This window comes from Penicillium odoratum, assembly GCF_028828045.1.
Source record: "Penicillium odoratum strain IBT 22623 chromosome Unknown utg000001l_segment0_segment0, whole genome shotgun sequence".
In the NCBI taxonomy this organism is placed as follows: Eukaryota; Fungi; Ascomycota; class Eurotiomycetes; order Eurotiales; family Aspergillaceae; genus Penicillium; species Penicillium odoratum.
The window spans coordinates 83,307-110,009 of NW_026643143.1; the positions used below are offsets into that span (position 1 = coordinate 83,307).

The 26,703-nt window shown below is 44.7% G+C and overlaps 4 protein-coding genes across 4 annotated transcripts; 2 read left to right on the forward strand and 2 right to left on the reverse strand.

Annotated features, from left to right (window-relative positions):
* Window positions 1-5,086: 5,086 nt before the first annotated feature.
* Window positions 5,087-7,830, forward strand: N7520_000034 (uncharacterized protein; the record flags this gene model as incomplete). The annotated part of the gene is made up of 3 exons (XM_057133969.1): window positions 5,087-5,620; window positions 5,685-6,404; window positions 6,457-7,830. The coding sequence occupies 3 exons, from the start codon at window positions 5,087-5,089 to the stop codon at window positions 7,828-7,830; spliced, it is 2,628 nt and encodes an 875-aa protein (XP_056999905.1).
* Window positions 7,831-13,620: 5,790 nt separating this feature from the next.
* Window positions 13,621-14,669, forward strand: N7520_000035 (intradiol ring-cleavage dioxygenase; the record flags this gene model as incomplete). The annotated part of the gene is made up of 4 exons (XM_057133970.1): window positions 13,621-13,868; window positions 13,934-14,298; window positions 14,354-14,421; window positions 14,472-14,669. 4 exons carry the CDS (start codon window positions 13,621-13,623, stop codon window positions 14,667-14,669), a joined length of 879 nt encoding a protein of 292 aa, XP_056999906.1.
* Window positions 14,670-18,971: 4,302 nt separating this feature from the next.
* On the reverse strand, window positions 18,972-20,036 carry N7520_000036 (amidohydrolase family protein; the record flags this gene model as incomplete). The annotated part of the gene is made up of 1 exon (XM_057133971.1): window positions 18,972-20,036. The coding sequence occupies one exon, from the start codon at window positions 20,034-20,036 to the stop codon at window positions 18,972-18,974; it is 1,065 nt and encodes a 354-aa protein (XP_056999907.1).
* A 4,845-nt stretch (window positions 20,037-24,881) lies between these two features.
* On the reverse strand, window positions 24,882-25,943 carry N7520_000037 (amidohydrolase family protein; the record flags this gene model as incomplete). The annotated part of the gene is made up of 1 exon (XM_057133972.1): window positions 24,882-25,943. One exon carries the CDS (start codon window positions 25,941-25,943, stop codon window positions 24,882-24,884), a length of 1,062 nt encoding a protein of 353 aa, XP_056999908.1.
* Between the last annotated feature and the right edge of the window lie 760 nt (window positions 25,944-26,703).

A 26,703-nucleotide genomic window follows, 5' to 3' on the forward strand; every position in this document is an offset into this window, starting at 1 on the left:
GCATGTGTAAATAACATCCCCCTTTTTTTCTTTTTCTTTGTTTCTTTTTTTTTCTTTGTCTACTGTATACTGAAAATTGAGTTTGTAAAGGGTTATGTGTCCACATTGGCCAGACAGTGTACTAACCCTGAATAGCATGCTCGATGTATTTCCTAATTGCGAAGTACCAAGGGTGTCTAGCGGGCAGAGGACCCGACCTTTGTCATTCCTTCTGAAATCAGGATACATGCGATGGATCACGGTAGATGAATACTGCTGCACGATTGCCAGTGAAGCGGGGGTGCCGGGCAGACAGAGGCAAACCAGCGACCGTAAACCAACACCGTGTCGCTTCGGCTCGCTGCTCCAGCAAGTTGAAATTGGCAACTTAATAGGCCGACTCGACTCTGTTGGAGGATCTGATGGATCTGAGCTAGGAGTTCCAAGGTCAGTGTTTGTCACATCTCAACTAGCCTTTCACATTTGCCTAGTCAGCATTTTCGTTTTCCCCTCCTTGTTTACATTTTCTGGCCACGCCTCCGCCCTTTTTAAATGACACGTCGTCAGCTGCATGCGTAATTGCAGGGTCAACATGCGGCGCTGTCATCCGGTTCTATTGATCCTCCACTATGGTAACATATAAAACAAAACAAAAATCAAAATATATATAATTAACAATATCTATTTAGTGCTGATTGCGGAGCACCTATTTTTGATTATAAAGCATATAGTGCTGAGCCTTATGAGAACCTTGCTGAAGATAGCAAGGAATAGATTGCGGATTGGTCCAAAGGGTAGCGTGACAGCGTTGCATCCATCGGCTCACTCCCCTTTACAAATATAGTCTTTACTAGAAACAAAGAAAAAAGGGGGGAAAAGAAAACAGAAAAAAGAAAAGGGGGAAATTATTTACAATCATATCTGAGAGGAGAAAACCCCCTCCCCACTGCCTCCCGCATTTAAAGCTATCTTTTTGACTGGGGTCCTAGTAGGGTTGGAATGAAAAGAGTGATGACACGAACAATAGGCTAAGCCCATTGGGCAGGCCCATTGGACAGCCCATTGGGCCAGCCCATTGGGCTTCAGTGGGCCGGCCCAAGCCCATTGGGCTTTGGTAAGCCCATTGGGCTTTGGTAAGCCCATTACGGCCCATTAGAGTGGAGATACTATTTTTACATAATTTATGAAAGATATGCTGTATTTTTAGTATTCTAGCTGTAAATACCATAAATAAAATACATACTTTTACTACTAAGAGATAGGGTTTTGTGCACAAAACCCCTTCTACCTGAAATTTCAGGAGTCATTCATTTGCGCTGAAATCAGTAACCCTTATTGATCTGATAAATTTGATTGATAAATAATTACAAATAATGACTAAAAACACCTAATTAATTACATGAAATCCAATTGGCTGATCAGGGCGCTTCCGTACGCGACCAGAGGTGCGAGATGCGGGCAAATTCCCATCATCCGCACTTTCATCCGAACTTTCTTCGGATAAATCCCCTCTTTTTCTCTTCAACCTCACACTCTCTCTCACATATACTCTCATACTCTCTCTCCCACTCTCACTCTCATCCTCACTCTCTTCAATATCACTAATATCACCAATATCACCCTTTTCTACCTGAACTTCATCCTTTTCCCCCTCATCAAAGATATCCAAAGATCGAATGAAAGCAAGCTCTGTCTCTTCCATCTCAAATTGGGTAACACGACTATAGAGCATAAGGTCTTTAATCGTATCCGCCTTGAGACGACCACGTCGATAGTGGCAAATATCACGTGCTGAGTTAAAAAGCCTTTCTACCCCAGCACCTGTCGCTGGGATAGAGAAGATATCACGCGCAATTTGCGCAAGAATTGGGTATTTAGTCTCATTTTCTCTCCAAAATTGTCGAGTATTTAGTAGGGTTTTGCCTAAAGATAGGGTTAGTAAGCTTTATTAGCTAAAAGAGAGTATAAAAGGGTATAAAAAGGTAGTAAAAAGTGCCAAAAAGTGTAAATTACCTGATTGAAGATAGTGAGATAACTCATCTTGGACAAAAGAGCTCTCCACTTCTGGGGTTAGTAAGCTTTCAAGCTCACTCTGCTCACTCTGCTGAAGGGTAATCGAGGGTAGATCTGATAGACCAGTATATTTGCTTTGATATTCTTTTATCCGATCTTTTAAGCTTATCTCATATTGAGTAGCATAATCTTGATCTGACCAATCAGCAGTTTGGAAAAAGCGGAGCTTATGCTGAGGGGCAAGAATTGTCCCATGTGCATACAGATTACCAAGGTTAGGGCTATCAGTTTGAGCATAATACTCAGATAGCTTAACCTTAGCTGCTTCTAGGGCCTGAAGCATATGCTGCTTCCATGGAATCTAAAGAGAAGATATCAGCTTTTTGACAAAAAAAGATCGGGTGAATGGAAAAAAGATCGGATGAATGGAAAAAAGATCGGATGAAACTTACCTTTTTCCGCCGCAGCTTCCGGATTGAAGCTTCCAGATGGACAAATAGCTTATTATAGATCAGGAAGACAGTATGGATAGTAATATCCTTTGTTTTGCACAGAACTGTGGTAAACTGGTAAAAAGGCTCTGTAATATACAGCAGATAGTCGATTTGCTGCCATTCGTCTGCAGAAAGCTTCATTTCTGTAAGCTTAGACATTAAGCAATACTTTGTAAGCTGATCTCGAAGACGCTTAGCCCGCTGTAGCATCAAAAAGGTTGAATTCCACCGAGTCCGGACGTCTTGAAGTGGTAATAAGCGTAATTTCATCTGATCTTGAAGCCCTAAGAAGATATCTCGTCGTTGTGGGCTTGCGTTGATATAGATAGCTAAATTCCGAGCTTTTTGGAGGGTTTTAGCTATACCCTCTATACCCCTTTTGCTGTGGCAGAGATCTTCAGACCAAATAAGGTCAATTGTATCATTCTCAGGGCCTGCTTTCATCTGTCCAAGCAGCTGCTTTAGGCTTAGCTGAATCACGTGGGCCATACAAGGATTTCTGATAAATGAGCATGTAGGGTATGCAGCTTGGAGAGAATCCACCATAGTATGGTTATTTGACGCATTATCAGCTGTAATGGCCATAATTCGGTCTGATAAATCATATGCTTCGATAGTGGTTTGCACTATTTTTGCAAGATTTTCACCAGAATGGGGCCCTGATAGGGGCTCAAACCCTAAGAGCACTTCTCTATACTCCCATGATTCGTTAAGAAAATAGCCTGTTATAGCCATGAATGCTTGCTGAAAAGGGGATGTCCAACAATCGAGGCTAAGCGAGAGCTTAGAAGTAAGGGGTAGGGTATCGAGAATAGCCCTTTGTCGAGTTTTGGTCTCTTTTATCAACCTGCGTTGAATTGTTGAACCACAGGGGAAAGATAGCATAGAAGGTGCTGATTGTGCAAGCTGTAGAAGATTCCGGAAGTGTGGGCTTTCGACTAGGTGAAAAGGGAGCCGTAGACTAGTAATAGTAGTCAAAAGCTGTTTTTCCCATAAATCGTTAGAGAAGGGTAGGGTAGGATTGGTAGGATTGGTAGTTGTGGTCTATTATGAAAGAGCTTATTAGCTTTTATAGCAAAAAAAGATGGGATGAAAAGAGCTATATTACCACTTTCTGCATAAGTTGTTGAATATTAGGGTATTTTACCCTATTCTGACAACTTTGAAGGTGTCGACGGATTGCATTAGTGCCATTTGCTGCTGATTTACCATGCCAATTCGGATGAACAAAGATATTTCTGCAGTATAAGCACCGAACCTGAGGTTTTCCGGTCCGAAGGCTAGCTAATTGCTGTAAACTTTGCCAAATTGGAGAAATATGCTTTCCATCCCATCTCATTTCAGACCTCGATGGGATTAATCCATACTGGGTTTCTGACCACCATTTTTTGAAGTCTTCACTTATAGGTTTAGCCCAAAGTGCATACTCTTCACCATTAACCCTAACTCGCTCAATTGATCCTGGTAGGGTAGGGGATAGGGTAGGTGGTAAAAAGGATGATATAGAATCAGATGGATCAATACTATCAATACTATCACTATAAAGTGATAATTGAGACATATCAATGTAAGGGGTAAGTGAGAGAAGAATCAGAGAAGAGAGAAGAATCAGAGAAGAATCAGAGAAGAAAAAGTGAAGAAAAAGTAAAGATAAAAGGGGTAAATTATAGTAAGTGGGGCTAGTATTTGCTGAGAAAAATTGTCTAAGTCTAATAATTCGAACTAGACTGCGGCATATCCTCTCCGCTGGATATCAGGTTCAATACCATATCCGCAAATTGAGGATAATGGATATTACTTCCATACCATATCCTCAATGAGGATATCCATGGATATCCGCGAGGATATGAGGATATTTTGCGGATATCCGCACTAGCATAACTCTCGCCTGATTATCTACTTAGGGGTAGTCATGTGCCTCTTATCCAGCTGATTAATTTATTTTTCAGAACAAAAGATACACAGGTTTGGTCCTGACCATACTACTAGCCTTATTTATCCTAATTCCTCATGAAATATTAAGAAATATATTTGTATTAAGCAATTTATATTCATTTTATTATTACTTATAGCAGCAATTTGATTTTGAAGTAGATTGGGGGATATACATGATTTTTTGTAATTCCACTTTACTTTACCATGGAAATATATATTTACTCAAGGCAGTAGTGTAGGATCTTTTAGCTAAACGATGTACATATGACTAAACTCACCATTTCTTGGTCAAATTTAACTAGCCTAGCTTTAAATTAGTTTCCTAAGCCTATCTTTTAAGTATATTAAGTTTTTAAATATATCCTTCTAAGAAATACCGGTCGGAAGCTCTAATGTTGTGGACAGCGGACTTAGTGAGTATGATAGTAAGGTCGAGGATATCCAAGGATATCCATGCGGATATCCGCGATATATCCTCAATTATCCTCAATTATCCTCACTGGTGATTAGTAATAGCCAATCATCGTCATTAAAAGTTAGAGATATGTCGAAAACGCACCCCGCAACTTACGAGTTGCAGCTTATTGCCATAACCCTGATATTTTCAGCTCGTCCTATATGTACGTTTCTCCCTTTCTTTCTCTTGTATAGTGATCAAGTACAATATGTCTTACTCACAGGCATCTCAGTCCCAATTTTCCTTCTGCGCCGATTCAGATCTAGGTCTGAATACCGACCTCCTTTATTCAGATGATATCTCTGAGCTCATTGGCAGTCAGGCTTCATTGACATCCACGTCCCGAATTTCATTTCCGATTGCGCCCCTCTCGCTTACGCGTGTTGGCCTCCCTCTTCAACAGTACTGGGTCCTCTATTCCTCCGAGCCTGGTAGCGAGATGGATGGATCTCGTAAGCGCTTTATAACGTGGTGGCTAAATACAGAGTCTGGATCAGCGCCCGAAATACAAGACTCGATCCGTTGGGATGGGAAAAAGACATCAAGTGTCTGGGATAATTTCAATCAGGTTGCACATGAGAAGACTGGCAAGCCAAAGGTTATGTGTACATCATGTCTCTGTACCCTTGTTCATCCAAGCTATCGCCGTGCTGGGTCATCGCCAATGAATGCACATATTAAGGCAGGCACTTGTACTCGGAAGCCAGTTACCCAGAGGATCGATCAGCTACTCAAACATATGGTATATTTTTCTTTCATCAAGACCCCTAATATCTCTCTTGCTAATCTTAATAACTATCCCAAAGCCAACTATCCCTAGACACCAACCCTTCTCCCAGGAGCGTCTGGTGAAAGCGATACTAGACTTCATTTCTACAGCTCACCTACCCTTCCGAATCGTTGAACACACCCAATTCAAAGATCTAGTAGAGATTATTCAACAAGCCCACAGCAAGATCGATATACCATCCGCGCGAAGCATACGACGTTATCTTGATTCTGCAGTCAGAAGTGACCAGAAGGGGGTTCTGAAAAGGCTTCCAGATGGGAGTCGCCTCTCACTAGCGCTTGATTGCTGGACATCGCCATTTCAGCAAGCTTTCATGGCCATCACAGGTTACTTCCTTGATCAGGACTGGAATTACTGTGAAGTTCTTCTTGGGTTTGAGCATCTTCATGGATCTCATACTGGTGAAAATCTGAGCAAGACCGTAATCCAGCTTCTAACTGATCATGGAATCACTGATCGTGTGTTATCTGTGACAACAGATAATGCAACGAATAACAATACCTTGATGATGAACATCCAAGAGACTATCCAGTCGCAAAGCCAATCAGATACCTTGATTTTCCGAGTTCCATGTATTGCGCATGTGATTCAATTAAGCTTGAATGAGCTTCTTGGGAAGCTAAAGGTGACACCACCTAACAAAGAGATTGAACTAGAGTGGTCTGATGAGCGGACCCATTCATTTCAGACCAAAAGATCTAGCTCAACTCGGCAAATTGCAGATACCTCAAAGAAGGCAAGTTCTATCTCCCTAAGGCTTGTAGTTTATTCTGATAAAAGAGTTTTAGATCCGAGGTCTTGCGGTCTTCATCAATGCAAGCCCACAACGCCGGGAGGCATTTATGGCTCTACAAACTAAGGAGCCTCGTTTAGTTCCTGTTCAAGATGTCCAAACCCGATGGAACTCGACCTTTATCATGCTGAATCGGGCCAAAAGGCTACAACCATTCTATGATCAGTATTGTATAGACCATCAGTATCTTCACTTCAAACTTGATCAAGAAGAGTGGCGACAGATTGAATACCTTCTTCTTCTCACAAAGCCTTTCTTCGACTTCACAAATATGTTGTCTAAGACTAAGGATGTTACTACACATAACATCTATAGTATTTACAACAAGCTTTTCTCTCATCTTGATGAAGCTGAGAGTAAGTTGAAGAATAAAGGTGTTGTCTGGAAGAAGCACATGCTCGAAGCTCTTCAGACTGCTAAACGGAAGCTCTCAAAGTACTACACTGCGACCGATTATGAATCATATGGTGATGTCTATGCACTCGCGACAATCCTTTGCCCATCAAAAAAACTTCGATATTTTGCATCATCAGACTGGCAAGGTGAAATTAACTATGTTGATCACTATCATGGAGTTCTTAAGCGAGAGTTTGATCGATATAAAGAGACACTTCACCATGATTCAAACAATACAGTCTTACAAGATACCACTAAAGAGGCCCTGGATGATGATTATGGTGATCTTGATGCTGCTTGTGCTTCTCAGAGCCAGCCACAGCATAGGCTCTTAAAGCCCGAAGATGATGAGATTGCGAGGTATCTTGCCCGCGGGATCGAGGGTCAGAAGCCTAGAGCATTCTGGAAAGACCATGAGCATGAGTTTCCTATTCTTGCGAGGATAGCACGGGATAATCTCTCAATCCCAGCTAGTGGCGCAGGCGTTGAGCGATTATTTAATTGCGCTCGCGATATGTGCCACTATCGTCGCGGGCAATTGAAACCAAGTACCATCCGAGGACTGATGCTTCATCAATTCGCCACTAACTTTGACGTTGAGCAGAAGGAGATAGAGGTTATCAAGGAGTATCTATCCATTGGAGAAGCTGCGTTGTTAGATCAAGCTTGGAAACCAATGCCCCAGCTTGAAACACTTGAGCCAATTAGTGATAACGAAGAGGAGGATCAAGAGCCTAGCATAGAGGATACACAACAGATAGAGAGCTGCGATGATGATTTGGGTAGTGGGAAGAATAATGATCAAAGTAAGCAACTGCAGCGCAAACGATCAAAGAAACGATCATCCGAATGTTTTGATAACGATGACGATGACCTTCCAGAAATGCCAATAGATGAGGGCATGCAGGGACGGTCGGGGCGAATTCGGAAGCAACCTAGGTTACCTGATGGATTTCAGATTGATTTAAGGTAGTTAGTATTAAGTATTGATTAGAAATGACAGAATCATGTTTACCAGATTGAAATCTTTAAAATGATGATTACACGAAGATTACTTTAAAAATACACAAGAAACCGCATAATTTATACACGCTCAAAAAAGTCACGAGGCTAGGCGTGTTTGGCTGGTTTGATATCCATTGGATATCCTCAAATATCCAGAGGATATTAGGTGGTATACCATATCCGCAAAATTGAGGATTGCGGATATTACGTGACATACCATATCCGCAATTTGCGGAGAGGATATGCGGATGTCCGTGGATATTGAGGATGTTGCCGCAGTCTAATTCGAACCTTTCATCCGAACTTTTATACTATTTCTAGCTATTTTTTATCAATTGAATAAAGAATATAGATATTAGAGGGTCTAATTCATTGGATTCTACTTCAAAATAGTTCAAAAACGCACTTTTGGGGTAAATTTAGTACTAAAGATGGTATAACCAGAAACATGGTGAGGGTAATGCATGTACGAAATATATATCTTCATACATTAGTAGGGTTATTAACCACTACTCTATAATATACGCTATACCCTACCCTTATCTATTGAAAATAGCTATTATACTAATAAAGATATATATTATCTATCCATAAACAGGGGTATTTCATAAAAATACAATAGAGAAGATAGATAATAGGGTAGGTGGTATGTGTTTTAACGAAAACAGGGGTAAATAACAGAATTAATTTCAGGTGACTCAGCAGTTTATATCCAAAAATCAGGCAAAATCAGGCAGCAATGGGCCGTGGGCAGGGGGTCTGCCCATTGGGCTGGGCTTGGGCAGGGGTCCGGCCCAATGGGCCGGCCCATGCTAAAGTCTAGATACTATATTCGTATTTCCTAAAAGAATTCAGGCACGATATCCATCTTAGTATTATAGGTATTAGAGGAAAGTTTCATTATTACTTATAGCAGTTAGTGTAACTGCCGCCCGTACCTGGAGAGACAAAATGATCTCTACATTAAAGCGGGTAACCAGACCGAAGTTGGTGCTACTTTTGTTTAGGGCCTAGAATAAGTACGAGTCACTAGTGGTGTTGACCTGGACGAGAGAGCCCCCGGCTAGGATAATTTATAGTTGACGACGGTGGTCCAAGCAAAGCCAACCTGGACACCGTAGGAGTTGAAACTTCTAGCGATGAGCAGACTGGGCAGACTAATAGGGCCAAGATGACCACCTTCATCGGTCAACATATTAATATAAATCTTTCCTCTAATATTGTCATTCTCTTGTTCAAAAGGGCGTGAAGCAAAGAAAGGCTTACCGGTAAGTAGGGCCGACTGACAGAAGCTACTTACCGTGACTCACCTGCAAATCAGTTGAGTTTCATATACCAACTAAAACACCGCCTTCGATGTTTTTAGAGCCCCATAAAGTGCCGAGTTTTTCCCATTCGTACTTTGCTTAGCGCAAAGCTTACCCGATTGCTCATATGGCCGCCACCACTACCAGCAAACTCAGCATAAGCACTAGTAGGTGCCCTCAGACCCTGAGACAGCTCCCGAATGAACAGGAAGAAAACAAATTCCCAGAGCTATGATCTCAGACTTCGACCAGAAGCTCCGGGCCTTATACTTACAAATAGGGTTCTAGCGAAGGAATTCTGCAGAGCCCTATAGCCAGCCGCGATAGCTATTGTGCTTCTAGTCATCTAAGAATCGGCTATGATCGTAGCCGTATACCCGACTAGGGGCAACAGAAAAGATGAAATACCTATGATGTAAATATGGTTGAATATGAGTTAAGGAAAATAGCAGGCACCATAGGGAGGAAATATTAAAGCTGAGATTCGAAGAGTTCTGTTTAAGGTACTCTTGGAGTCGGGCATATGCTACCATAGGTATCCTCGTCTGCCGAAAGTGTTAGCTTAGCGTCTAGGCTGACTTAGTCCAGCGTTTGGAAAAATCAAGCCCCTGGGGCATTATCGTTTTAGCAGGATATAGCGGGGAGTAGATCCGCAGGCAAGTAGACTTCTCCAGGACCCAATTAAGTCTAAAGTCTAGACCCAACACCCAATGATATTGAGTCTAGGATCCAACTTCTTAAATAAAAATACATCAAAATGCTAAGAATTTCCTAGATAGGGCACTTTATAATAAAAATTAAGTCCAGATTGGGTTCTTTGGTCCTTAGCATTACCAAGATTAGGTTTAAAGTTAGGTCCTGATGAAGCCTACAGGCATGCAGAACCTTAACCGGCTATTATATGACTTAACAGGTATTGGAAACGAGAGAGAGATGTATAGTTATATCGCTCGCTTTGGAATGCGGATAAAAAAAGCTAAGATTATACTTCGATTACATCCTGCTATTGCGAGCGCCACCCGCCACCTGCCAATGATCAAGAAATAAAGTCAGGGGCTCTTTTTCACATTCTAATATAAACTATGCGCTTAAAATATAAGCTAATTCAGTGACTGACAGCTTATTTACCGCATCTTAGTAGATGTGTCCTCTATATCGAATTCTACCGTCCGTATAATACTATCTACCCCCTTTAGCGCAGCATTCTTCGGAAATAATATATACTCCTCGCTGTCATTATCAAGTGCGATTCGCGATGCTGTGAGTGCGGTAGAGTAGTGATGATCGCTGTGCCAGAAGTCGATTTGCTCGCCTCGGGGGAGAGAGCTTAAGGGGAGTGATTGTTTTCGAGAATCCGATTTATAGTATCCGCCGGCGGAGGATAAACTAAGGAGATAGGGGAAGTATCTTCGAATAAAGGGTCGCATGGCTATGACAGAGCCACCGAAGATTCCAAGGTTAAGTTCGATTGTGCACCATATAAGCGCCTTAGTAGTCGTCCCTATAGACTATTCTTAGACTCTCTTTAAATCAGTCATTGATAAGAAGCCTCACAAGTAAGATCAGTATTCTTGAAAAGGAAGTAGATAGTAGCAAGGCGGATACTACTCACAATTCCGATACTATACCATTATTAGAACTAGCAGATTTTTCGATTAGATCAGACTCACAAGCATCCAATTATAAGGATTCCGCAAATACCCAAGCCAGCATTGGCAAAGTAAAAGACAGGTCGGTTCATATAGGATCCTGTAGTCATTATAGAGTCCCAGGACTTGGTAATCGGAGCGCAGCTGAAAATATTCGTAAGTACACTGGCGAAGCTATATCCGGCTATAATGAAAACGAGGGACTAGACGGCGGTGTGAAATTTGCGACCTAGGAAGATTTGGAGGTAGAAGATTAGGACGGAACATTTAGTGAACCTAGTGGCTGCATAATAGACAATGGCGGCGATGAGATTCAGCTATTTTTCATTATATATCAATAAGGGTAGCAGCTTCACTAACCTTGTTAAACATTAGTGAGTATTCAAATAAAGGAACATCCTATATGTGCTTTACCAGGCCCTAATTCAGCACTAATAAGGTCAGTTGCGTACTTAGAGCTGCATCAGCTTTACTTACTATCTAAAACCACTCTGGTAAGGACATATGATAATACCTGTTGTTATAGCCTATATCCGTAGAAAACTTTGGGAACTGAAATTAAAAAATCGTCATCAAGCATACAAAAGCCATAACCATTAAAACTAGAAAGAATATTGTTAATTAGGCTCCTTGAGAATCAATATCGACACTCACAATCATTAGCGCGAAAGATTCGTGCGACAAGAATCATGTCCATATTCGCACTGCAAGGGCAATGACAGCCAACGGAAGAAACACGCAATTCACCACCAGGAGCTTGGTACCACTATAATCCAGGTTGATAAAGTTCGACGTTTGACCTGCAGGTGGAGGTCCGGCGGGAGTAATACTATTTGCCATGGCCCTGGCTCAGTCACGATGTTGTCCATCCGGAACTGAGGAGCAAAAAGTTGCTGGTAGAGAGGCCGATGATATGTAGTAGATTAAGGGATATCAGAAAATAATTCTCGGAACCATCCTGTGGAACCCGAAATGTCAAGTCAAGAAAGTTTTGAACTAAGGAATGTGCCGTTTAAGACCATTGAACTTTCCAACGCGCCAGACTCAAATTCTCGATTCAATATAATTGAGTGTCACGGGTGGGGCCTGGTCAATCTCTAAAGCTCCACTGTTAAACCATGATTTCACCATCCAGGAAAGGGTCCGCCCGCATCAATCCTCTGTGGTCAGATTGCCCGGATATTTTTTCCCTACGCCCTAGAGACACTACAGCAATCATGGAATTCAAAAATATGCACATCCAGAGGGCAAGACGGATGAACACCGCCCTTAGAACATTTCTAATGAGAATTCTGTAGAAGAGATGCGAAAGCCCAAAATCATAAGCGACTCTATATATTTCTGAGGGACATGGTCGTTTGATGGGACCGAAAGGCCTGATCTTAGCCCTCAATAAGGAAGGGATTGACGCGCCACGAACTCTGGAGCGATTTGGTTCGACCGATGAGAGTCCGACGTTCTCGGTTAAAGGCTAATCTCCACTACGCTAGGTACTAAGGATACACGTCGAGCCCCTATGCATAAGTAGTGCATATAAGGGTGACAGGAAACACCATGAATACAGGTTCTTCAGCAACAAAGTGACTATGCAGCTGGATACGCTAGTAAGAATAGCCAGTTATTTTCGAGCCAATTAGCAAGCTCTCGGTCCGTCCGCTCGTTTATTGGGTAAAGCTTAAGGTTTCCGCAGTGGGGCTCCAGAGGAAGGGCTTTCGTTTGTCGATGGAGTTTTCGATTTGGAAGTTTCAAGTCCCGAACTTTTCTCGCGTTGCTCATCATACGATTGGCCAATGAGTACATCATTAACAGATCGTCAGTGGCGCTTCTATAACTAGGCCTTTATTCAACGTAGCCACTAGCACGCTTCCAGATCTGCATCCTCTCAGGGGTGTCGGCATCTTCAGTCCGAGCATGCTGTTCGCGCAGTGCGGATGGCAAGTTTACAAACCCCCTTTTGCCATTAAACAGAATTTCCGAAAATTCCGAGTCACGGTCACGTCGCCTCGAGAAAAGCAGAAAATGCATCTAAGCCGTGAAACACCAGGTTGGTTGTCCCTTCCAAACAAGATGGCCACGACATGCCCTTAATGCTCCGAAAAAAGGTTTAACGATGGAAAATAAAACTAGACTTGTTAAGAATGATGAATGGCGTGCCGATGCTATAAGCTAATTACCGAAAGTGCACTGGACTTTTACCGTTAAACCGTATATTCTCAGGCAGTCATGACAGCCGCTGACCGAAAAATAATTGCCAAACTCCGAGATAAGTTTGATATTTCCAAATGGAGAAAATATGTGGAGAAAATATGAAGATGGAATCCTTTTGTTTGAACCTACTTCAAACCCAAGCCTTACTTCTTGTGCTGTATGATGGTACGAAGACCAGGAAAATTGCCTCGAAGCGTCTCGCAGGAGAAGGGATTTTTGCCTTTGGATCCAAGCGTCAAAGCAGCATCCGACGCCCCCGACTCCAGAATCCGATTTCGTTCCGACCCAATCATGTCACCGTGCTGCCATTTTGCGGGGTCACCCTCGAATGAGCATCGACTAGTTAGTCAAATCCGTTTGTGGGTCCCGGAACCAACAAGTCCATGATCCGTGCTGCCGTACATTCCCGCTCCAAGTCGAAGGCAAATTCACCCTCGGACATTGAAACAATAAATACTCAAGCTCCGCGGCAGCGTGTCGCATGACTATTCTCTAGATTAGACCGCTGCGAACTCCAACCAGACCTTCAAAAATTCCAATTTTACTTTGACTTTATCCTTCTCGACACGCCACCAGCTACACCGAACCTTAACAATGGCGACACATCGATTTGACCCCGATTTCACCGACAATGTCATCAACTCTATGGGGTCTAAGACCTCGCCGCGTATGCGCCAGCTCATGACCGGTTTAATCAGACACGTGCACGATTTCGCGCGCGAGAACGAGCTCACCGTCGATGAGTGGATGGCTGGCGTGGAGATGCTCAATTGGGCGGGACAGATGAGCGATGATAAACGCAATGAGGGGCAACTAGTCTGCGACGTGATCGGACTTGAATCGTAAGATACGAAACACGCGCGTAGGCGCGAGGGAAATAAGTCCTTTACTAAATTCATCCCGTCAGGCTCGTTGACGAGATCACTTTTACTTTAGCTGAGGAGGCTAAGGACGCACCTACTGCCACTGCTATTCTTGGACCGTTCTTCCGTGCGGATACCCCGTATCGTTCTAACGGCGATGACATCGTCATCAATAAGCCCAAGGATGGCCAGATGGCGTTTATGCACGGCCAGATTATGGATTTCGCTACCCAGAGGCCGCTCGTTGGTGTCACTGTAGAGGTGTGGGAGGCTTCGACGAATGGGTTGTACGAGCAGCAGGACCCTGATCAGGATGAGTATAACCTGCGCGGCAAGTTCCAGACTGATGCTGATGGGCGGTACTACTTCTACTGCTTGCGGCCGACACCGTACCCTGTTCCAGGTGATGGTTAGTGATGTTTTCCTTCTTCTTGGATTAGGTCAAGCTGATATGTTTTTTTAAGGTCCCGCGGGAAAGCTGCTGGCGCTTATGGATCGCCACCCTTTCCGCCCTGCTCACATTCATATCATGGTATGGTTGATACGCCAGATAACATATATTTGTACTGACCGCTCTGCTAGGCTACTCATAAGGGCTACCGTCCTCTTGTTACCCAGATCTTTGACCGCAAGGGCAAGTACCTGGAGAATGACTCCGTGTTTGCAGTCAAGGATTCACTTGTCGTAGACTTTATTCCGCGCGATGGTGACCCTCACGCTGCGCTTGAGCTTAAGTACGACGTGAAACTTGTGGCAGACACGCAATCCGACAGTGTGTGAGCAAGAGTTCAAATGTGTATATCGTTGCTTCTTAGGGTTATTGGTACATATTTGAAGATAGCGTTCTTATCATACATATTAAGTCGGTTGATTTGCAATATTGAAAATTCGTCAATTCGACTACTATACCACGCTTCAATTTATGTTGACCTTCTCAGCAGATTCCAAGCACAAGGATGGAGATTAGAGTTCATAACATGTCAAGTTTAGTGCTAATTATAAAAGTAAACGACGATACCGTCTGGAAATTGCGCAATAAGCAAGCCAACCTTATCAGGCGCTTCAATGAATCGCCAGTCCCACTCCCTCTAGCACCTCAAGCAATTCTCTGTTGCTCGAGAGATGCTGGAAGATATGCTGGCATCCCTTCGTGTATATCGAATTATCCTCCTCACCAGCCATAAGCAGGAATGGCACTTGCACAGTAGCATAGAGGATATGTTGGCCGGATGGGCATTTTGGGTTTTACACGGCTTGAATCGCGGCCTACGAGTCTGCGAAGATCACCAGTACATGAGGGGGCTGCGGGTGTGACTTACTAAAGTGACAGATGGCCATCTCGATGCCTGTGAGCTCAGCAATATATACTGTCGACTGGCCAGAGCTTCCTAAGTGCTGACGTTCTGCTACCAGCGGCTCCACCTATAGGGCTACCGTGGAGGCCCCAATCATGCCTTCGTATCCGCTCCCGTCTGTAAAGAACACAGTAGGAGGGTTTGGGATGGGGTATAAGCTAGGTTCTGCCTCCGCGATAACAGCGTCAACTTTCGCATAAAGAGCGTTGGCCAGGATCTCGTCGTGTGACTTTATCACTACTTCTGCGTCTTCGATGATTCGTTATACTCTTAGTTCCTATGGTGTAAGGACAAAGGCCGTCCTTGGTTCCTATACAGTCCCCAGTTTGCGTTCAAGGATCTGACCCTTCTTTTACAGGGCTTCCATAGGCGAAAGACCCCCAAGTTTGGCATCTTGAGATCTGCGTGTGAACGTAAAGCATTCAGGTTGAGCCCGTTTGGCCCCTGTTTGAATTCGTATGGCTGTTTCCTCGATGATTTGTTGCATTTGTAGCCGGATTGGTAGTAGGTAGAGCTCCACGTTCAGTGCAGCTGCAGATATGCTTTAAAAAGCGCCGGCGATGAGGATAGCCGCCCTCTGTTGGATGTAGTAAAGATATTGATAGTTCGGTTTTCGTCGGGTTTTACAATCGTCCGTGCAGCTGGAGAATACCACGCCGCCACGCTATAGAGCATCTGCGGTACTACCACCGCTTGGTAGACCATGCGCATAGCTGTGAGCGGGGCACCCCACGTGGAGCCCGTCATACCCCGGAGGGCTTCCAGACTACCATTCGCCTTGGCGAGGAGCTTTGTACGATGTACATTGAATTGTAGGGTCTTGTCGAGCCAGATACCAAGGTATTTCGCGTAATTTGATGGTTGGATTGTTTGGTTGGAGGTCTGGACTGGTATCTGGTCATCGCCGGGGTCTTTCACGATGATATCGTAGATATCGGGTGCGTGCTGTCGGTCTGGTGCTGCTATAGGTATGGTTAGTACGTCTGGTGATTGTTGAGGGTTGGTGAAATGGATAAGGTCCGGTGCGAATTTCGCTGCATGTCGTCATGCCCAGGTGTCCGCTTTAGTAAGGGCTTGTTGAAGAAGCTCCACGTTCCTTGCGTATTCCCAGACTCCACAATCATGGCCACGTCGTCTACCCATCCATATCCACTGTACTCAGCTCCATCCGGCCCTCGCATATAGCATCCTCGGACGAAGGGGGTGTTGAATAGTGAGATCGGGGAACCCTGGGGAATGCCCGTCTCGGTGGCGAAGAGTTCGCTGATGAAGCCCGGAAGCTTGATCCGTGTAGATCTATCCGTGAGAAATGATTCAACCTATAGCACGAAGTGCCCGAGTCCCATCATTCGCATATTATGTAAAAGTCGCTGATGGGAGATGTTATCGTACGCTCCGGAGACGTCCAGTAGTAGCATATTTACTTTATTACCGACACCCTAGGCTCGGTGAACACGTTTAATGATTAACTGGATTGCGTGGTCGACAGAGATACCCTTTCGGCCCCCGAGATATGTATTTGGCAATAGGTGGTACTCTTGGACCGCCCACGAGATTCGGCTAGCTATCACGGCTTCTGGGAGCTTTCCGAGGGTATTTATGAGGGCGATTGGTCGGTAGGATTTCGGCTTACGGAAGTCCTGGGGACCCCCTCTACGTAGGGCTACCGTAATCGATTGCTAGAATTGGCGTGTGTTATAGCCAATGCGTATACAGGCGTTAAAGATTGAAGTGAGAATTCGGGTGAAGTCTGAGGAGGCGAGTGCCAGCTTCTATACTCTGTCTGGGATCTCATCTGGCCCAGGGGCTTTATCAGGTAGCGCTCGACGAATCACGTCGATCACTTCTTTTTCAAATATCGGTGGGAATCGTAACTGTTGCTTCACTTTGGCCCTAGCGATGTCGTTAAGGTTAGCTTGCGGGGGTCGCGTAAAGAAAACCTCTCGCAGCACCTATGCTTTCTCTTCGTTCGATTCTGCTAGCTGGTCATTCATCTTCTTAAGTGCTGGTATGACTCCACCCGAGGCTTCACGGTTCCTGGCCTATTTTGACACTCTCCAAAGACCGCGTGGGCCGTCCTTGATGGTATCTGTGATCTAGATGCGGAATCCTTTCCTGAGCGCTCTGCCGATCACTTTTCCCTTCTTATTACATGCTGTTCTGTATTCCTGGTGATCTTAGTCGTCTTTAGAGTCTCTCCAGCGTCGGAATAACCTTCGAGTGGAGCTGATTGCCTCCGTGCACTCGGGGGTCCAGCCGGGGGATGCCCAGGCTGACGGACGGGCCCAGGGGGTTAAGATCTGCACACCTTGCTGTATGGCGCTGAGTAGGGACTCGGTAGCTTCATCGATTTGTCTTGGTGTCGTGATAACTTCTGGTATCCCCCTCTTGCCCGCTAGATTTGCTGACACAAATTCTAGAAATTTCTCCATGCCCATTGCCTTCCAACAGGACCGGCGAGCTTCCTCCACGCTTTGCGTACCCAGATCAACCAGTGTGGCAATTGGGAGATGGTCTGAGTCCGCATGTATGTCCTCGCACGCTATTAGGCGTTTATGAAGCTTTTGTGACGCTAGTACCAAGTCGATTGTGGTCTGGCTCACAGCGTTCATCCTTATTAAAACCCCTGGTTCCGTCCAAAGATCAAGCTTTGCTATATCCATTAGTTCTAACACCTCTTCCGTCTTAGCGTCCACCGCAGCATCATCCCCTCCCTAAACTGGGTGGTAGAGGTTAGAATCTCCCATAATCAGGTATAAGAAGCCCCCCTACTGCCGCTACCAACGATACTAAGCCATAAGAGGACAGGTGGTGTGCTAGGCCTAGGGCCCCTCGCACCACGTCTGCCCAGCTACTAGTACTTATACGGGTAGGCAGGTGCCTCTCTGCCACGGCCCGTACTGCAGTAAGGTCCTGCCGCATCTCCAGCGTCTCCTAGCGCAGCTGTGAAAACTCTGCACGCCAGTCGGCGCCCTTGGGGTTCTTCAGGAGGTCCCCAGTGAGTTCCTCGAGCAGTTTGAGGTGCTGCAGCACTTAGGTAAGCACACGCTGCCCTGCTTGCTTGTCAATATATGATAACAACTGCTTAGTGTCGTGATTAGCGTTCAGAAGTCGGCAGTGGTGTCAGCAGGTGCCGTGCGGCCCGTCCCTAAAACCAAGGTTGGCCACGCGGACGCCGGCCCTGGCATGCTGACACGCTCGAAAATGGTATCAAAATGCAGCGCCGGAAGTAATTAAAAACTTCCCGTTTACGGTTAATCGCCAACTGGCGTGGTTGTGGAGATATTTTAAGAATTCGATTTGCCAAGAGATATGTGTTCTTCCCCTTACTAGACCTACATAGTTCATATTTGCCAACTTAGCTTATGTGGAAAAACCTTCCCTTAGATTTTAAATAGAGCGACTCAGATAATGGTTTATATCTCCACTTCCCGCTCATAATTGATGAAGGTAGCCAAGACTATGTTCTTTATCTTCACGCTATCAGTGATATCCATGGCGAAGAATACTCTCCCCATAATTGGGTGTTAAGAAAGTGTTATTACGAATACATGTTTGAAATTATAAGGCATACTTATTCCCAGTCACATCAACTGCTAGACTTAATGTAAGGCCTACGGCACGTTCTAACAGATTTCCAAGAATAATATATTCTAAAAGGTTCAAGTCCACATACATTCTTATATACAGGCATTGAAAGTCTTCCTCTTCCCACTCTTATCATGGTCTATAGAGAGACAGGCGCCTCAGAGTCGTGGAACTTGCCAAGCTTGAGCAGCTTCTTAGCATTATCACGACCAATGCGGCGGTAGTTGTCAACACCACCGACAGCCTCAGCAATGGCCTTGGCATCATTGTCCCACCAGCCACAGGCATCCTCGATAGTCTCGTAAGGGTAGTCGACACTGAAGAGGAGACGGTCGGCACCGATCTCACTGACAACGTACTTCAGGGTAGCAGTGGAGAAGTGACCACTAGTGGTGATCCAGATGTTGTTCTTGAAGTAGTCGTAGATGGTCTTCTCGCACATAACACCGTTCTCTTCCTTAGAAATAGGCTTCTTAACATCCTCAAACCAGTGGTTGATACGCCAGAAGTCGTAAGGAATATGTTCACCCTGGTGACCAATAATAACCTTAGCCTTAGGGAAACGGTCGAAGACACCGTTACTGATCAATCCCAGGATGTGAAGGGACACATCGTTGGCGAAGGAGAGAGGGGGTCCAAGAAGGTAAGGACGCTGGGCGTAGAGCTTCTCGTAGATCACACCAGTAGGAGCGGCAGGGTGAATATAGAGAGGGACATCTAACTCGCAAAGGACCTTCCAGAAGGCATCGTACTCAGGCTGATCGTAGAATAGGTAGGTCTCGCCATCTAGGCCAGCGTGCTGGAAGTTGCAGAGAAGGGCGCCGTGGAAGCCGAGCTCCTTAACACAGCGGCGGAGTTCTTGACCGGCCTGAGCGGGGTTATGCATGGAGAGACAGGCGAAGGCACCCATACGGTCACGCTTTTCCTTGATCTGATCGGCAACCCAGTTGTTGGTCTCAGTAGCGATGCGCTCAGCCTCCGCCGGGTCGGCAATGCCCTGGATACCAGGGACGGTCAGAGAGACGACGGTGTAACCGATGCCGTGGGCATTAGAAAGGGTAACACGCTCGCCGTTGATATCACTAATCTGGCGCATGTAGCGCTCACGGTCAGTGGGAGCGATGTAGAGCTTAGCCTCACGGATGGACTTCTCCTCTAAGCCGGTGCGCTCATAGGCCTCCTCAAGTGCGATCTTTCCGAGCATTTTGAATCGAGATGGTATTTGATAGAGGAGAAAAGTTGAAGTCTTGGAAGTCTTCTTGTTTCAAGAAGAGTAGAAGATTGGAGTACTGTGTTGATGGAAAGAAGGCTAATCAATCTGGACGTATATGGCGTCTTAAATAGCTTTTCTTCTTTTCCTAAGGCAATATGACTCGGAAGATACGGCATTTCTAGAATAAGACATCAGGTGGTTTATATTCGCTATCCGCGCCGTGCGGACCGTATGTTCGGGCTAAAGATGCCGATGCACCTAGGAGGATACAGACCTAGAAGGGTGTCAGTGGCCAAATTAGGTAGACGCGGAGGGTTACAGGCGCTAAGGAAGATCTGCCGGGGTGGGGTACTGATAAACCAATCGGACGAGGAGCAACGCGAGGAAAGCATAGGTGAACTTGATCCACTTCGGAAACTCTAATCGGTAATCGGAAAGGCTACCTATGCAGCCCCACTGCGGAGCTGATGATTTGACCAATCAGTAAATGGTCGCACCGGGAGCTTACTGATTGGTTCAGTGAGCCCTGACCATTGAAAGGAGAGTATATAGTCATATACTTAAAACGTAACGCATTGGAGATCGCCGTACCATATTCACCCGCAGGCGATTTGCTATGTCGCTGAACTCATGCTACCCACTGATATTCCCGGGCTGTTTCGCCAATGTGACATTGAACCGGAAGACACTGAGTCAAAAAATCGGGAGGTGACCGAAACGGGTAAAGGGTGAAGACGATGCGTATCCATTAACGAAGTGAGCGACAAGTGAGATGTCGCCCATAACAACAGAGAAGCGTACGGAAGCATAATCGATTGAAGCGGAGTATGCTACTGCCAGCGGGGCAGAAGGGAATTGATAAACGTAGGAGGAGGCCCACAGGAAGGTATCGGGGATATCAAGGCATTTTGAAGGGCGACAGCGACGTTCTGTTTAGCGGGATTTTACTCTGTTTGGCTTTTTCGGCTCTATTTGGGCTCCATTTTTACCTGTTTGGGTGGCGCGATACCTATTTCCTTTGTGCAAAATTGTTTCTTACTGTATGTGGGACTTACCAGCGTTAGGCATATTATTGTTTCGGACGAACGAAGCGCCTGCATTGCTACTGTGACTCTAGCTAGGCAGCATCAGGCTAATAGAATTCATCATCATCATTATCAATTGTCGTCTCTGTCTCTGTATCAATCACTTCGAGAACCACCAAGACCCATGCTGTGAGTACTAAATTGGCTTGTGAAGCATAGACTTGCATATGGCCAAAATTAAAATATAGGGCTTGTGAAAGGTTGCAACAAGTCTTCTTGCGTTATTTTTGAGGCGCTTGAACAAACAACTCTCCGCTCAACCTGGGAACTTGGGTAGTATGTTTATGCTTAGGCAAGTTGGCAACCATATTGAGTGACGTGGCCTATGAATCATCATTAAACAGGAAGTGATGGAGATCCCATTGCCCATCTGTCCGCGGTCCTTTATTTCCCTATCCGAAAACCTCCTCTTGTGGCCATCCTGTTTTAGGTCAAGAATTCTGTGCTTACAATCCGTTATATATCGGACCGCAAGTTGGTATCATATTCAGTATCCATTTTTGATTCTAATTAGCGAATAGATGGCAGCGAAGAAGATAAATTACATTGAAGTAACTTGTAAAGACCTTTGAAGTCTCTAATTTACATACGAGAAGAATTATTTTAACAAGAATGAAGGTAAAGATCTGGAGTTTAGCATCGCTCGCTGCTCTGTTCTCAGTGCTCAATTTGATAACTGACTCAAAATGTACGTACTTGCTGAAGTGAGCAGATCATTTATTGATCGGGTAATACGAATTTAAGGGCCGTCGTAAATATCCGCTATGTACACTGTTATATCTCCCTCTGTTAGTTAATGTTATTGTATCTGTGCTTCTAATTCTGGGCGGTAAGCGTTGATGGCCACGGTACTAGGTAAGGACAATTTTTCGGCGGCCCTCAATTTAGCGCGGCACATTCAATGGAGGAATCAGCGCTGAGGCCTTGTCAGTGGGGCCTGAGAGAAGAATAGCAGTCGTTGGGTAGGAAGCATATGTCGCTAATGACTGTACAAAGAGCGTTTTGCCTACAACCTCACAAACAAAGGACGCCGGTAAAATAAGTTTATAACAAAAATCCCTCATGTACCGTTTTTTATCTGGGGTATTGTTTATTTGGCGTGTAATTAGTTCGACTACGCGGAAGACGCTGATCAGAGGCTGGGTAGCGGTTTACTCATCAGCCAGCGAAGTATTGACAGGACCGGGCGCTGTAAAATCGAGAGAAACAAATGTTTCCGTTGCCAAGTACTATTGGACAGTTGGCGTGATCCTGTGACCAAATACCGTTGTCGCTAGACCTGCCAATATGGGACATGGACCTGTGGGTCCACGTAGGACTCCCACGCTAAGCCATGGGAAATCCCACTTACGTAAGTCCTATGGGATTCTGCTTCTGGGATTTGGACAAGAAGGGTGGTCCCATGGGATCCCATGGGACTCGATCTAGCCAGATTAGGAATAATCACATGACTGCATAACTTTGTTGAAATTTTCCGCTGTATTGACTATGTATAGAGGATTTAAGATACAGAGGAAAATTACTACTAATAACCCTCTCCCTGTGAAGGGCTGAAGCAGAATTTATGTTCAATTGAGCTAGGCCACGAACTGTGTACAAAAAGCTTAAAGAGAGAATTATTAAGTAGGTGTTCTGTGTGTTAGGTTGTTATGGTCACGTGGTGCACGTGACCTTATACCGGGCACTGGCCCGTGACACTCCCCCCTCTTCTACCTTTGAATTGGATTAATTAAGTTGAACCCCTATTTTAGGGGTTTAACCTTTAGTGAAGTTAATCACGTGATAAGTAGGCTAACATATATTTCTTTAATAATTTCCTGGAAATCTCTTATATTGATATCGAGTTTTAGAAGAAATAAGATAAAAATGACTAGTTCTAATCGAAAATATATTAAAAATCACTATTTTAGCTAATTTTAGGGAAAAAAAGTAGAGATTCATAAGGCTAGGAAAATATAAGTAGTCCCTGGGTGTAGATATATATCTTTATGATATCCCTGACTGTAACTAGTAAAACAAATATAAAACAGCCAAAATTACCTTCGTAATTTACATTAATTTATCCATTTCCTCTTTAGGCAATTATGCAGGAAATAAGGGATATGGGATCTAGCTGGGATTCCCATGGGATCCCATGGGAATCCCATAGGAGTCCCATTGCGCTTAGTAAATCCCATGGGATCTTGGCAAATGGGACTTGGACAAGAATTTTTTTTTTCCGGTCCCATATTGGCAGGTCTAGTTGTCGTAGGCTTCGGCAGTGTTAAGACCAGGGTCTTAGGGGGTTGGATGGATGGGAGTGATAACACGGCACAGCGTACTCCTGTACTGCTGCTGTCTGGATTGATGGTAATATAATCACTGGAGAGCTGTTATGCAGCTCTCCCGCCGTGCTACTTCTGTTGTGCGGCTTAGCTAAGCGGATCACCGGCATACCGGGTCAACCTTTCTCCGGCCCAACTCCGTTAGGGCCCTTCGCATGTAGAAGTATACTCCTCTGCCTATACTCTTGGGTTCTGGCCCCTCTCGTATAGGTCTTCCTAGACGTGTCGTAACAGGCAGGACCCAATTTTGGACCCAATCTTGGCAATGCCAAGGACCCAAGGACCCAATTAGGACCCAACTTTTTGCATAAATATGTATAAATCATCCAAAATAGGAAATTCTTGGCGTTTTTATGTATTTTATGTAAAAAGTTGGGTCCTAGATTTAAAATCATTGGGTATTGGGTCCTAACCTTGGACCCAAATTGGGTAATGCCGAAGACTAAGTTGTCGCTATGGAGAATCATAAAATTAGGTAATCTGCTTTGTCATGCTAGTCTTAGTCAGAAAATCCGCACATAAGAACCATGGTTCGAGGGCGGGTAATAATTCAGACAATTACACGATCGAGTACGCACCCCATTGGTCGATAGAATACGTCCGTTTACGTGAGCCGACAACCGTGATACAGCCACTGCGTTGGCCAGTCTGAACGTCAACAATGCCCTCAACCATATAACTACCACGCCTAGACTGCAGCAGGGAAACTTCAAGATTCACCAGTGCCTAGGCCAGCAATCTTAACCCCTGCAGCGAAGCGATGAGCTCCTTTGTTTCAAGTATAATCAGCCTCAAAAACTACCTGCTCAGAGGAAATGCATTCATTGATCGACACCAAATCCGTCCGCCATTATTTCGGATTCCCCCATGCTGCTCATATCCACCAATCCTGGCCGTCTTCGAGGCGCCGATCAGGTGTCTGACAGATTTGGTTGCGCTTTGGTATGTAGCGCCATCGAGAGTGCGCAAAGTCATCATGAAGCAGCATATGAAACTGTCGAAACGAGAAAGTATGCGAGTGAACCGCTCGACTCAAAACGCATAAATCGTGCTACTTGAAATGTTTGAATGATTTATCATGATGAGACAGACTTTATCATTTATCTCGGCGAAGAGCGAACTCAAGAACACTCTAGTCATGTAAAGGGACAACGTGATGTCATTGTGGTTATGGTGGTGGAGATGCTTACCTTCCGCACGGACTTAGATATCGAGGATAATGGTAGTTTTCTCCCGAGTATGCAGTTTGTAAGATTGGCAACATGTGGACCACGATTTGAAAGGAGAAATATAAAGACTATCTCAAGTATCCGGGTGACTAGCAGAACCCACGTTATGGCATTTTAAACTAAATTTAGTTGGGAAAGTGCGAACAAATTGTTCCCCAGTCTTCCCGATCCCGTATTCTTCCCGATTCATGAGGTTCTTCACGAGACTGGTGCCTCCGAATCATGGTACTTGCCCAACTTGAAAAGCTTCTTAGCATTTTCGCGTCCAACTTTTGCATAATTTTCTGTGCCGCCCAAGGCTTTCTTGATGTTTTCAGAATCTTTATCCCACCATCCGCAGCCGTTTTCGATGGTTTCGTAGGGGTAATCCACACTGAAAAGGATCCGGTCTGGTCCTAAGTATTCCGCAACATACTTGAGAGTGGGTGTCGAGAAGTGGCCACTGGTAGTAAGATAGATATTGTTCTTGAAGTAATAATAAATATCCTTCTTACTCATCACATCGCCAGCCTTCTTAGCGAGAGGTCGCTCAACATCCTCTAACCAATGATTGATACGCCAGAAGTCGAATGGAATATGTTCGCCAAGATGGCCAACGATGACGTTCAGATTTGGGAAGCGATCAAAGACACCATTAGTGATCAGGCCCAACAGGTGAAGTGAGACACCATTGGCAAAGCTCAACGGAGGTCCAACGAGGTACTTCCGCTGGGCATATTGCTGCTGGTAGTACTTCCCCATGGGCGCAGCAGGGTGAATGTAGATGGGAACATCCAATTCACAAACCACCTTCCAAAATGCGTCATAAGCCGGTTGATCATAAAAAAGATAGGTTTCACCATCAGGTCCGGCATGCTGGACATCATTGAGCAAGGCTCCGTGAAAACCAAGATCTTTCACGCAGCGCGTAAGCTCCTTGCCTGCCTGAACCGGATCATGCATGGACAAGGCTGCGAAGGCTCCGAGACGGTCGCGGTGATCCTTGGTTTCCTTGTGGATATAATCGTTGACGGCTGTGGCATGTTTTTCGGCAGTCTTTGGGTCTGTAATACCTTGAATACCGGGAACGGTCAAGGAGCAGATTGTGTAGCCGATTCCATGGGCGTCGGAAATCTTCAGACGCTCCCCGGAGATGGACTTGATCTGGCGCATGTACCGTTCGAGATCAGATGGAGCGATGTACAAAGCCGCCTGATCACGACTCTGGTCTGCCAACTCCGGAATCTCATAGGCTTCCTCCAAGGAAATTTTGCCGAACATATTGATTGTATGGACACAAAATGATTTGTAGATAGAATGAAATCGAAAATAATGATTTAAACCACAATGAGAAAGTGGTAGGTTTGAGATTAGGGATCTTTTTATATCTACAAAATAGCCATTTCATGATGTCATTTTCAAAACACAGCTTATGTAGTGATAACGCATAACCTGGCCCAATTTGTGACATAGCGCATGGTGGTTTGAATCTGGTTTTTTCAAGCTCTTCAAAGTTTAATAAGAAAAGCAAAAATAAAAAATGTTAAATCAGAGGATTCGATTGAGTTTGATTGAATTTGGTAGGGATGTAAGCTCTGGATCCGGCCTGATATCTTGGCAATGGCTCTATGATGCGTATACCCTTCCGACATTTCCTTACCTCCCAAACCTGATTGCTTCTAATGCCAGCTGATAAGCTTCCGATCGAGTGAAGTATAGTCCGTCCCTTGGATAATATCAAAATTGGATATGACAGCTTGAGATAGTCGAACACATCATCTTACGGGCAAATGCGTGTCATGCGTTATTTTTTGCCACTACCATAATACTTTTATCATTCCTGGATCAAGTGTTTCATAATACAGTATGCTGATAGTCAGTGATTCCCAATTCAAATTGACGTTTACAAAGACAAGTCGTTTGGGCGCGTGCATCGCGCGCGCCTTTACTCGAAGTACAAATTACTAATACAATTGCCCAGTTGGTAATCATTTTAGTCTGATTCATCAGAAATTCCCTTAACCTAGGTTTTTCACTATGT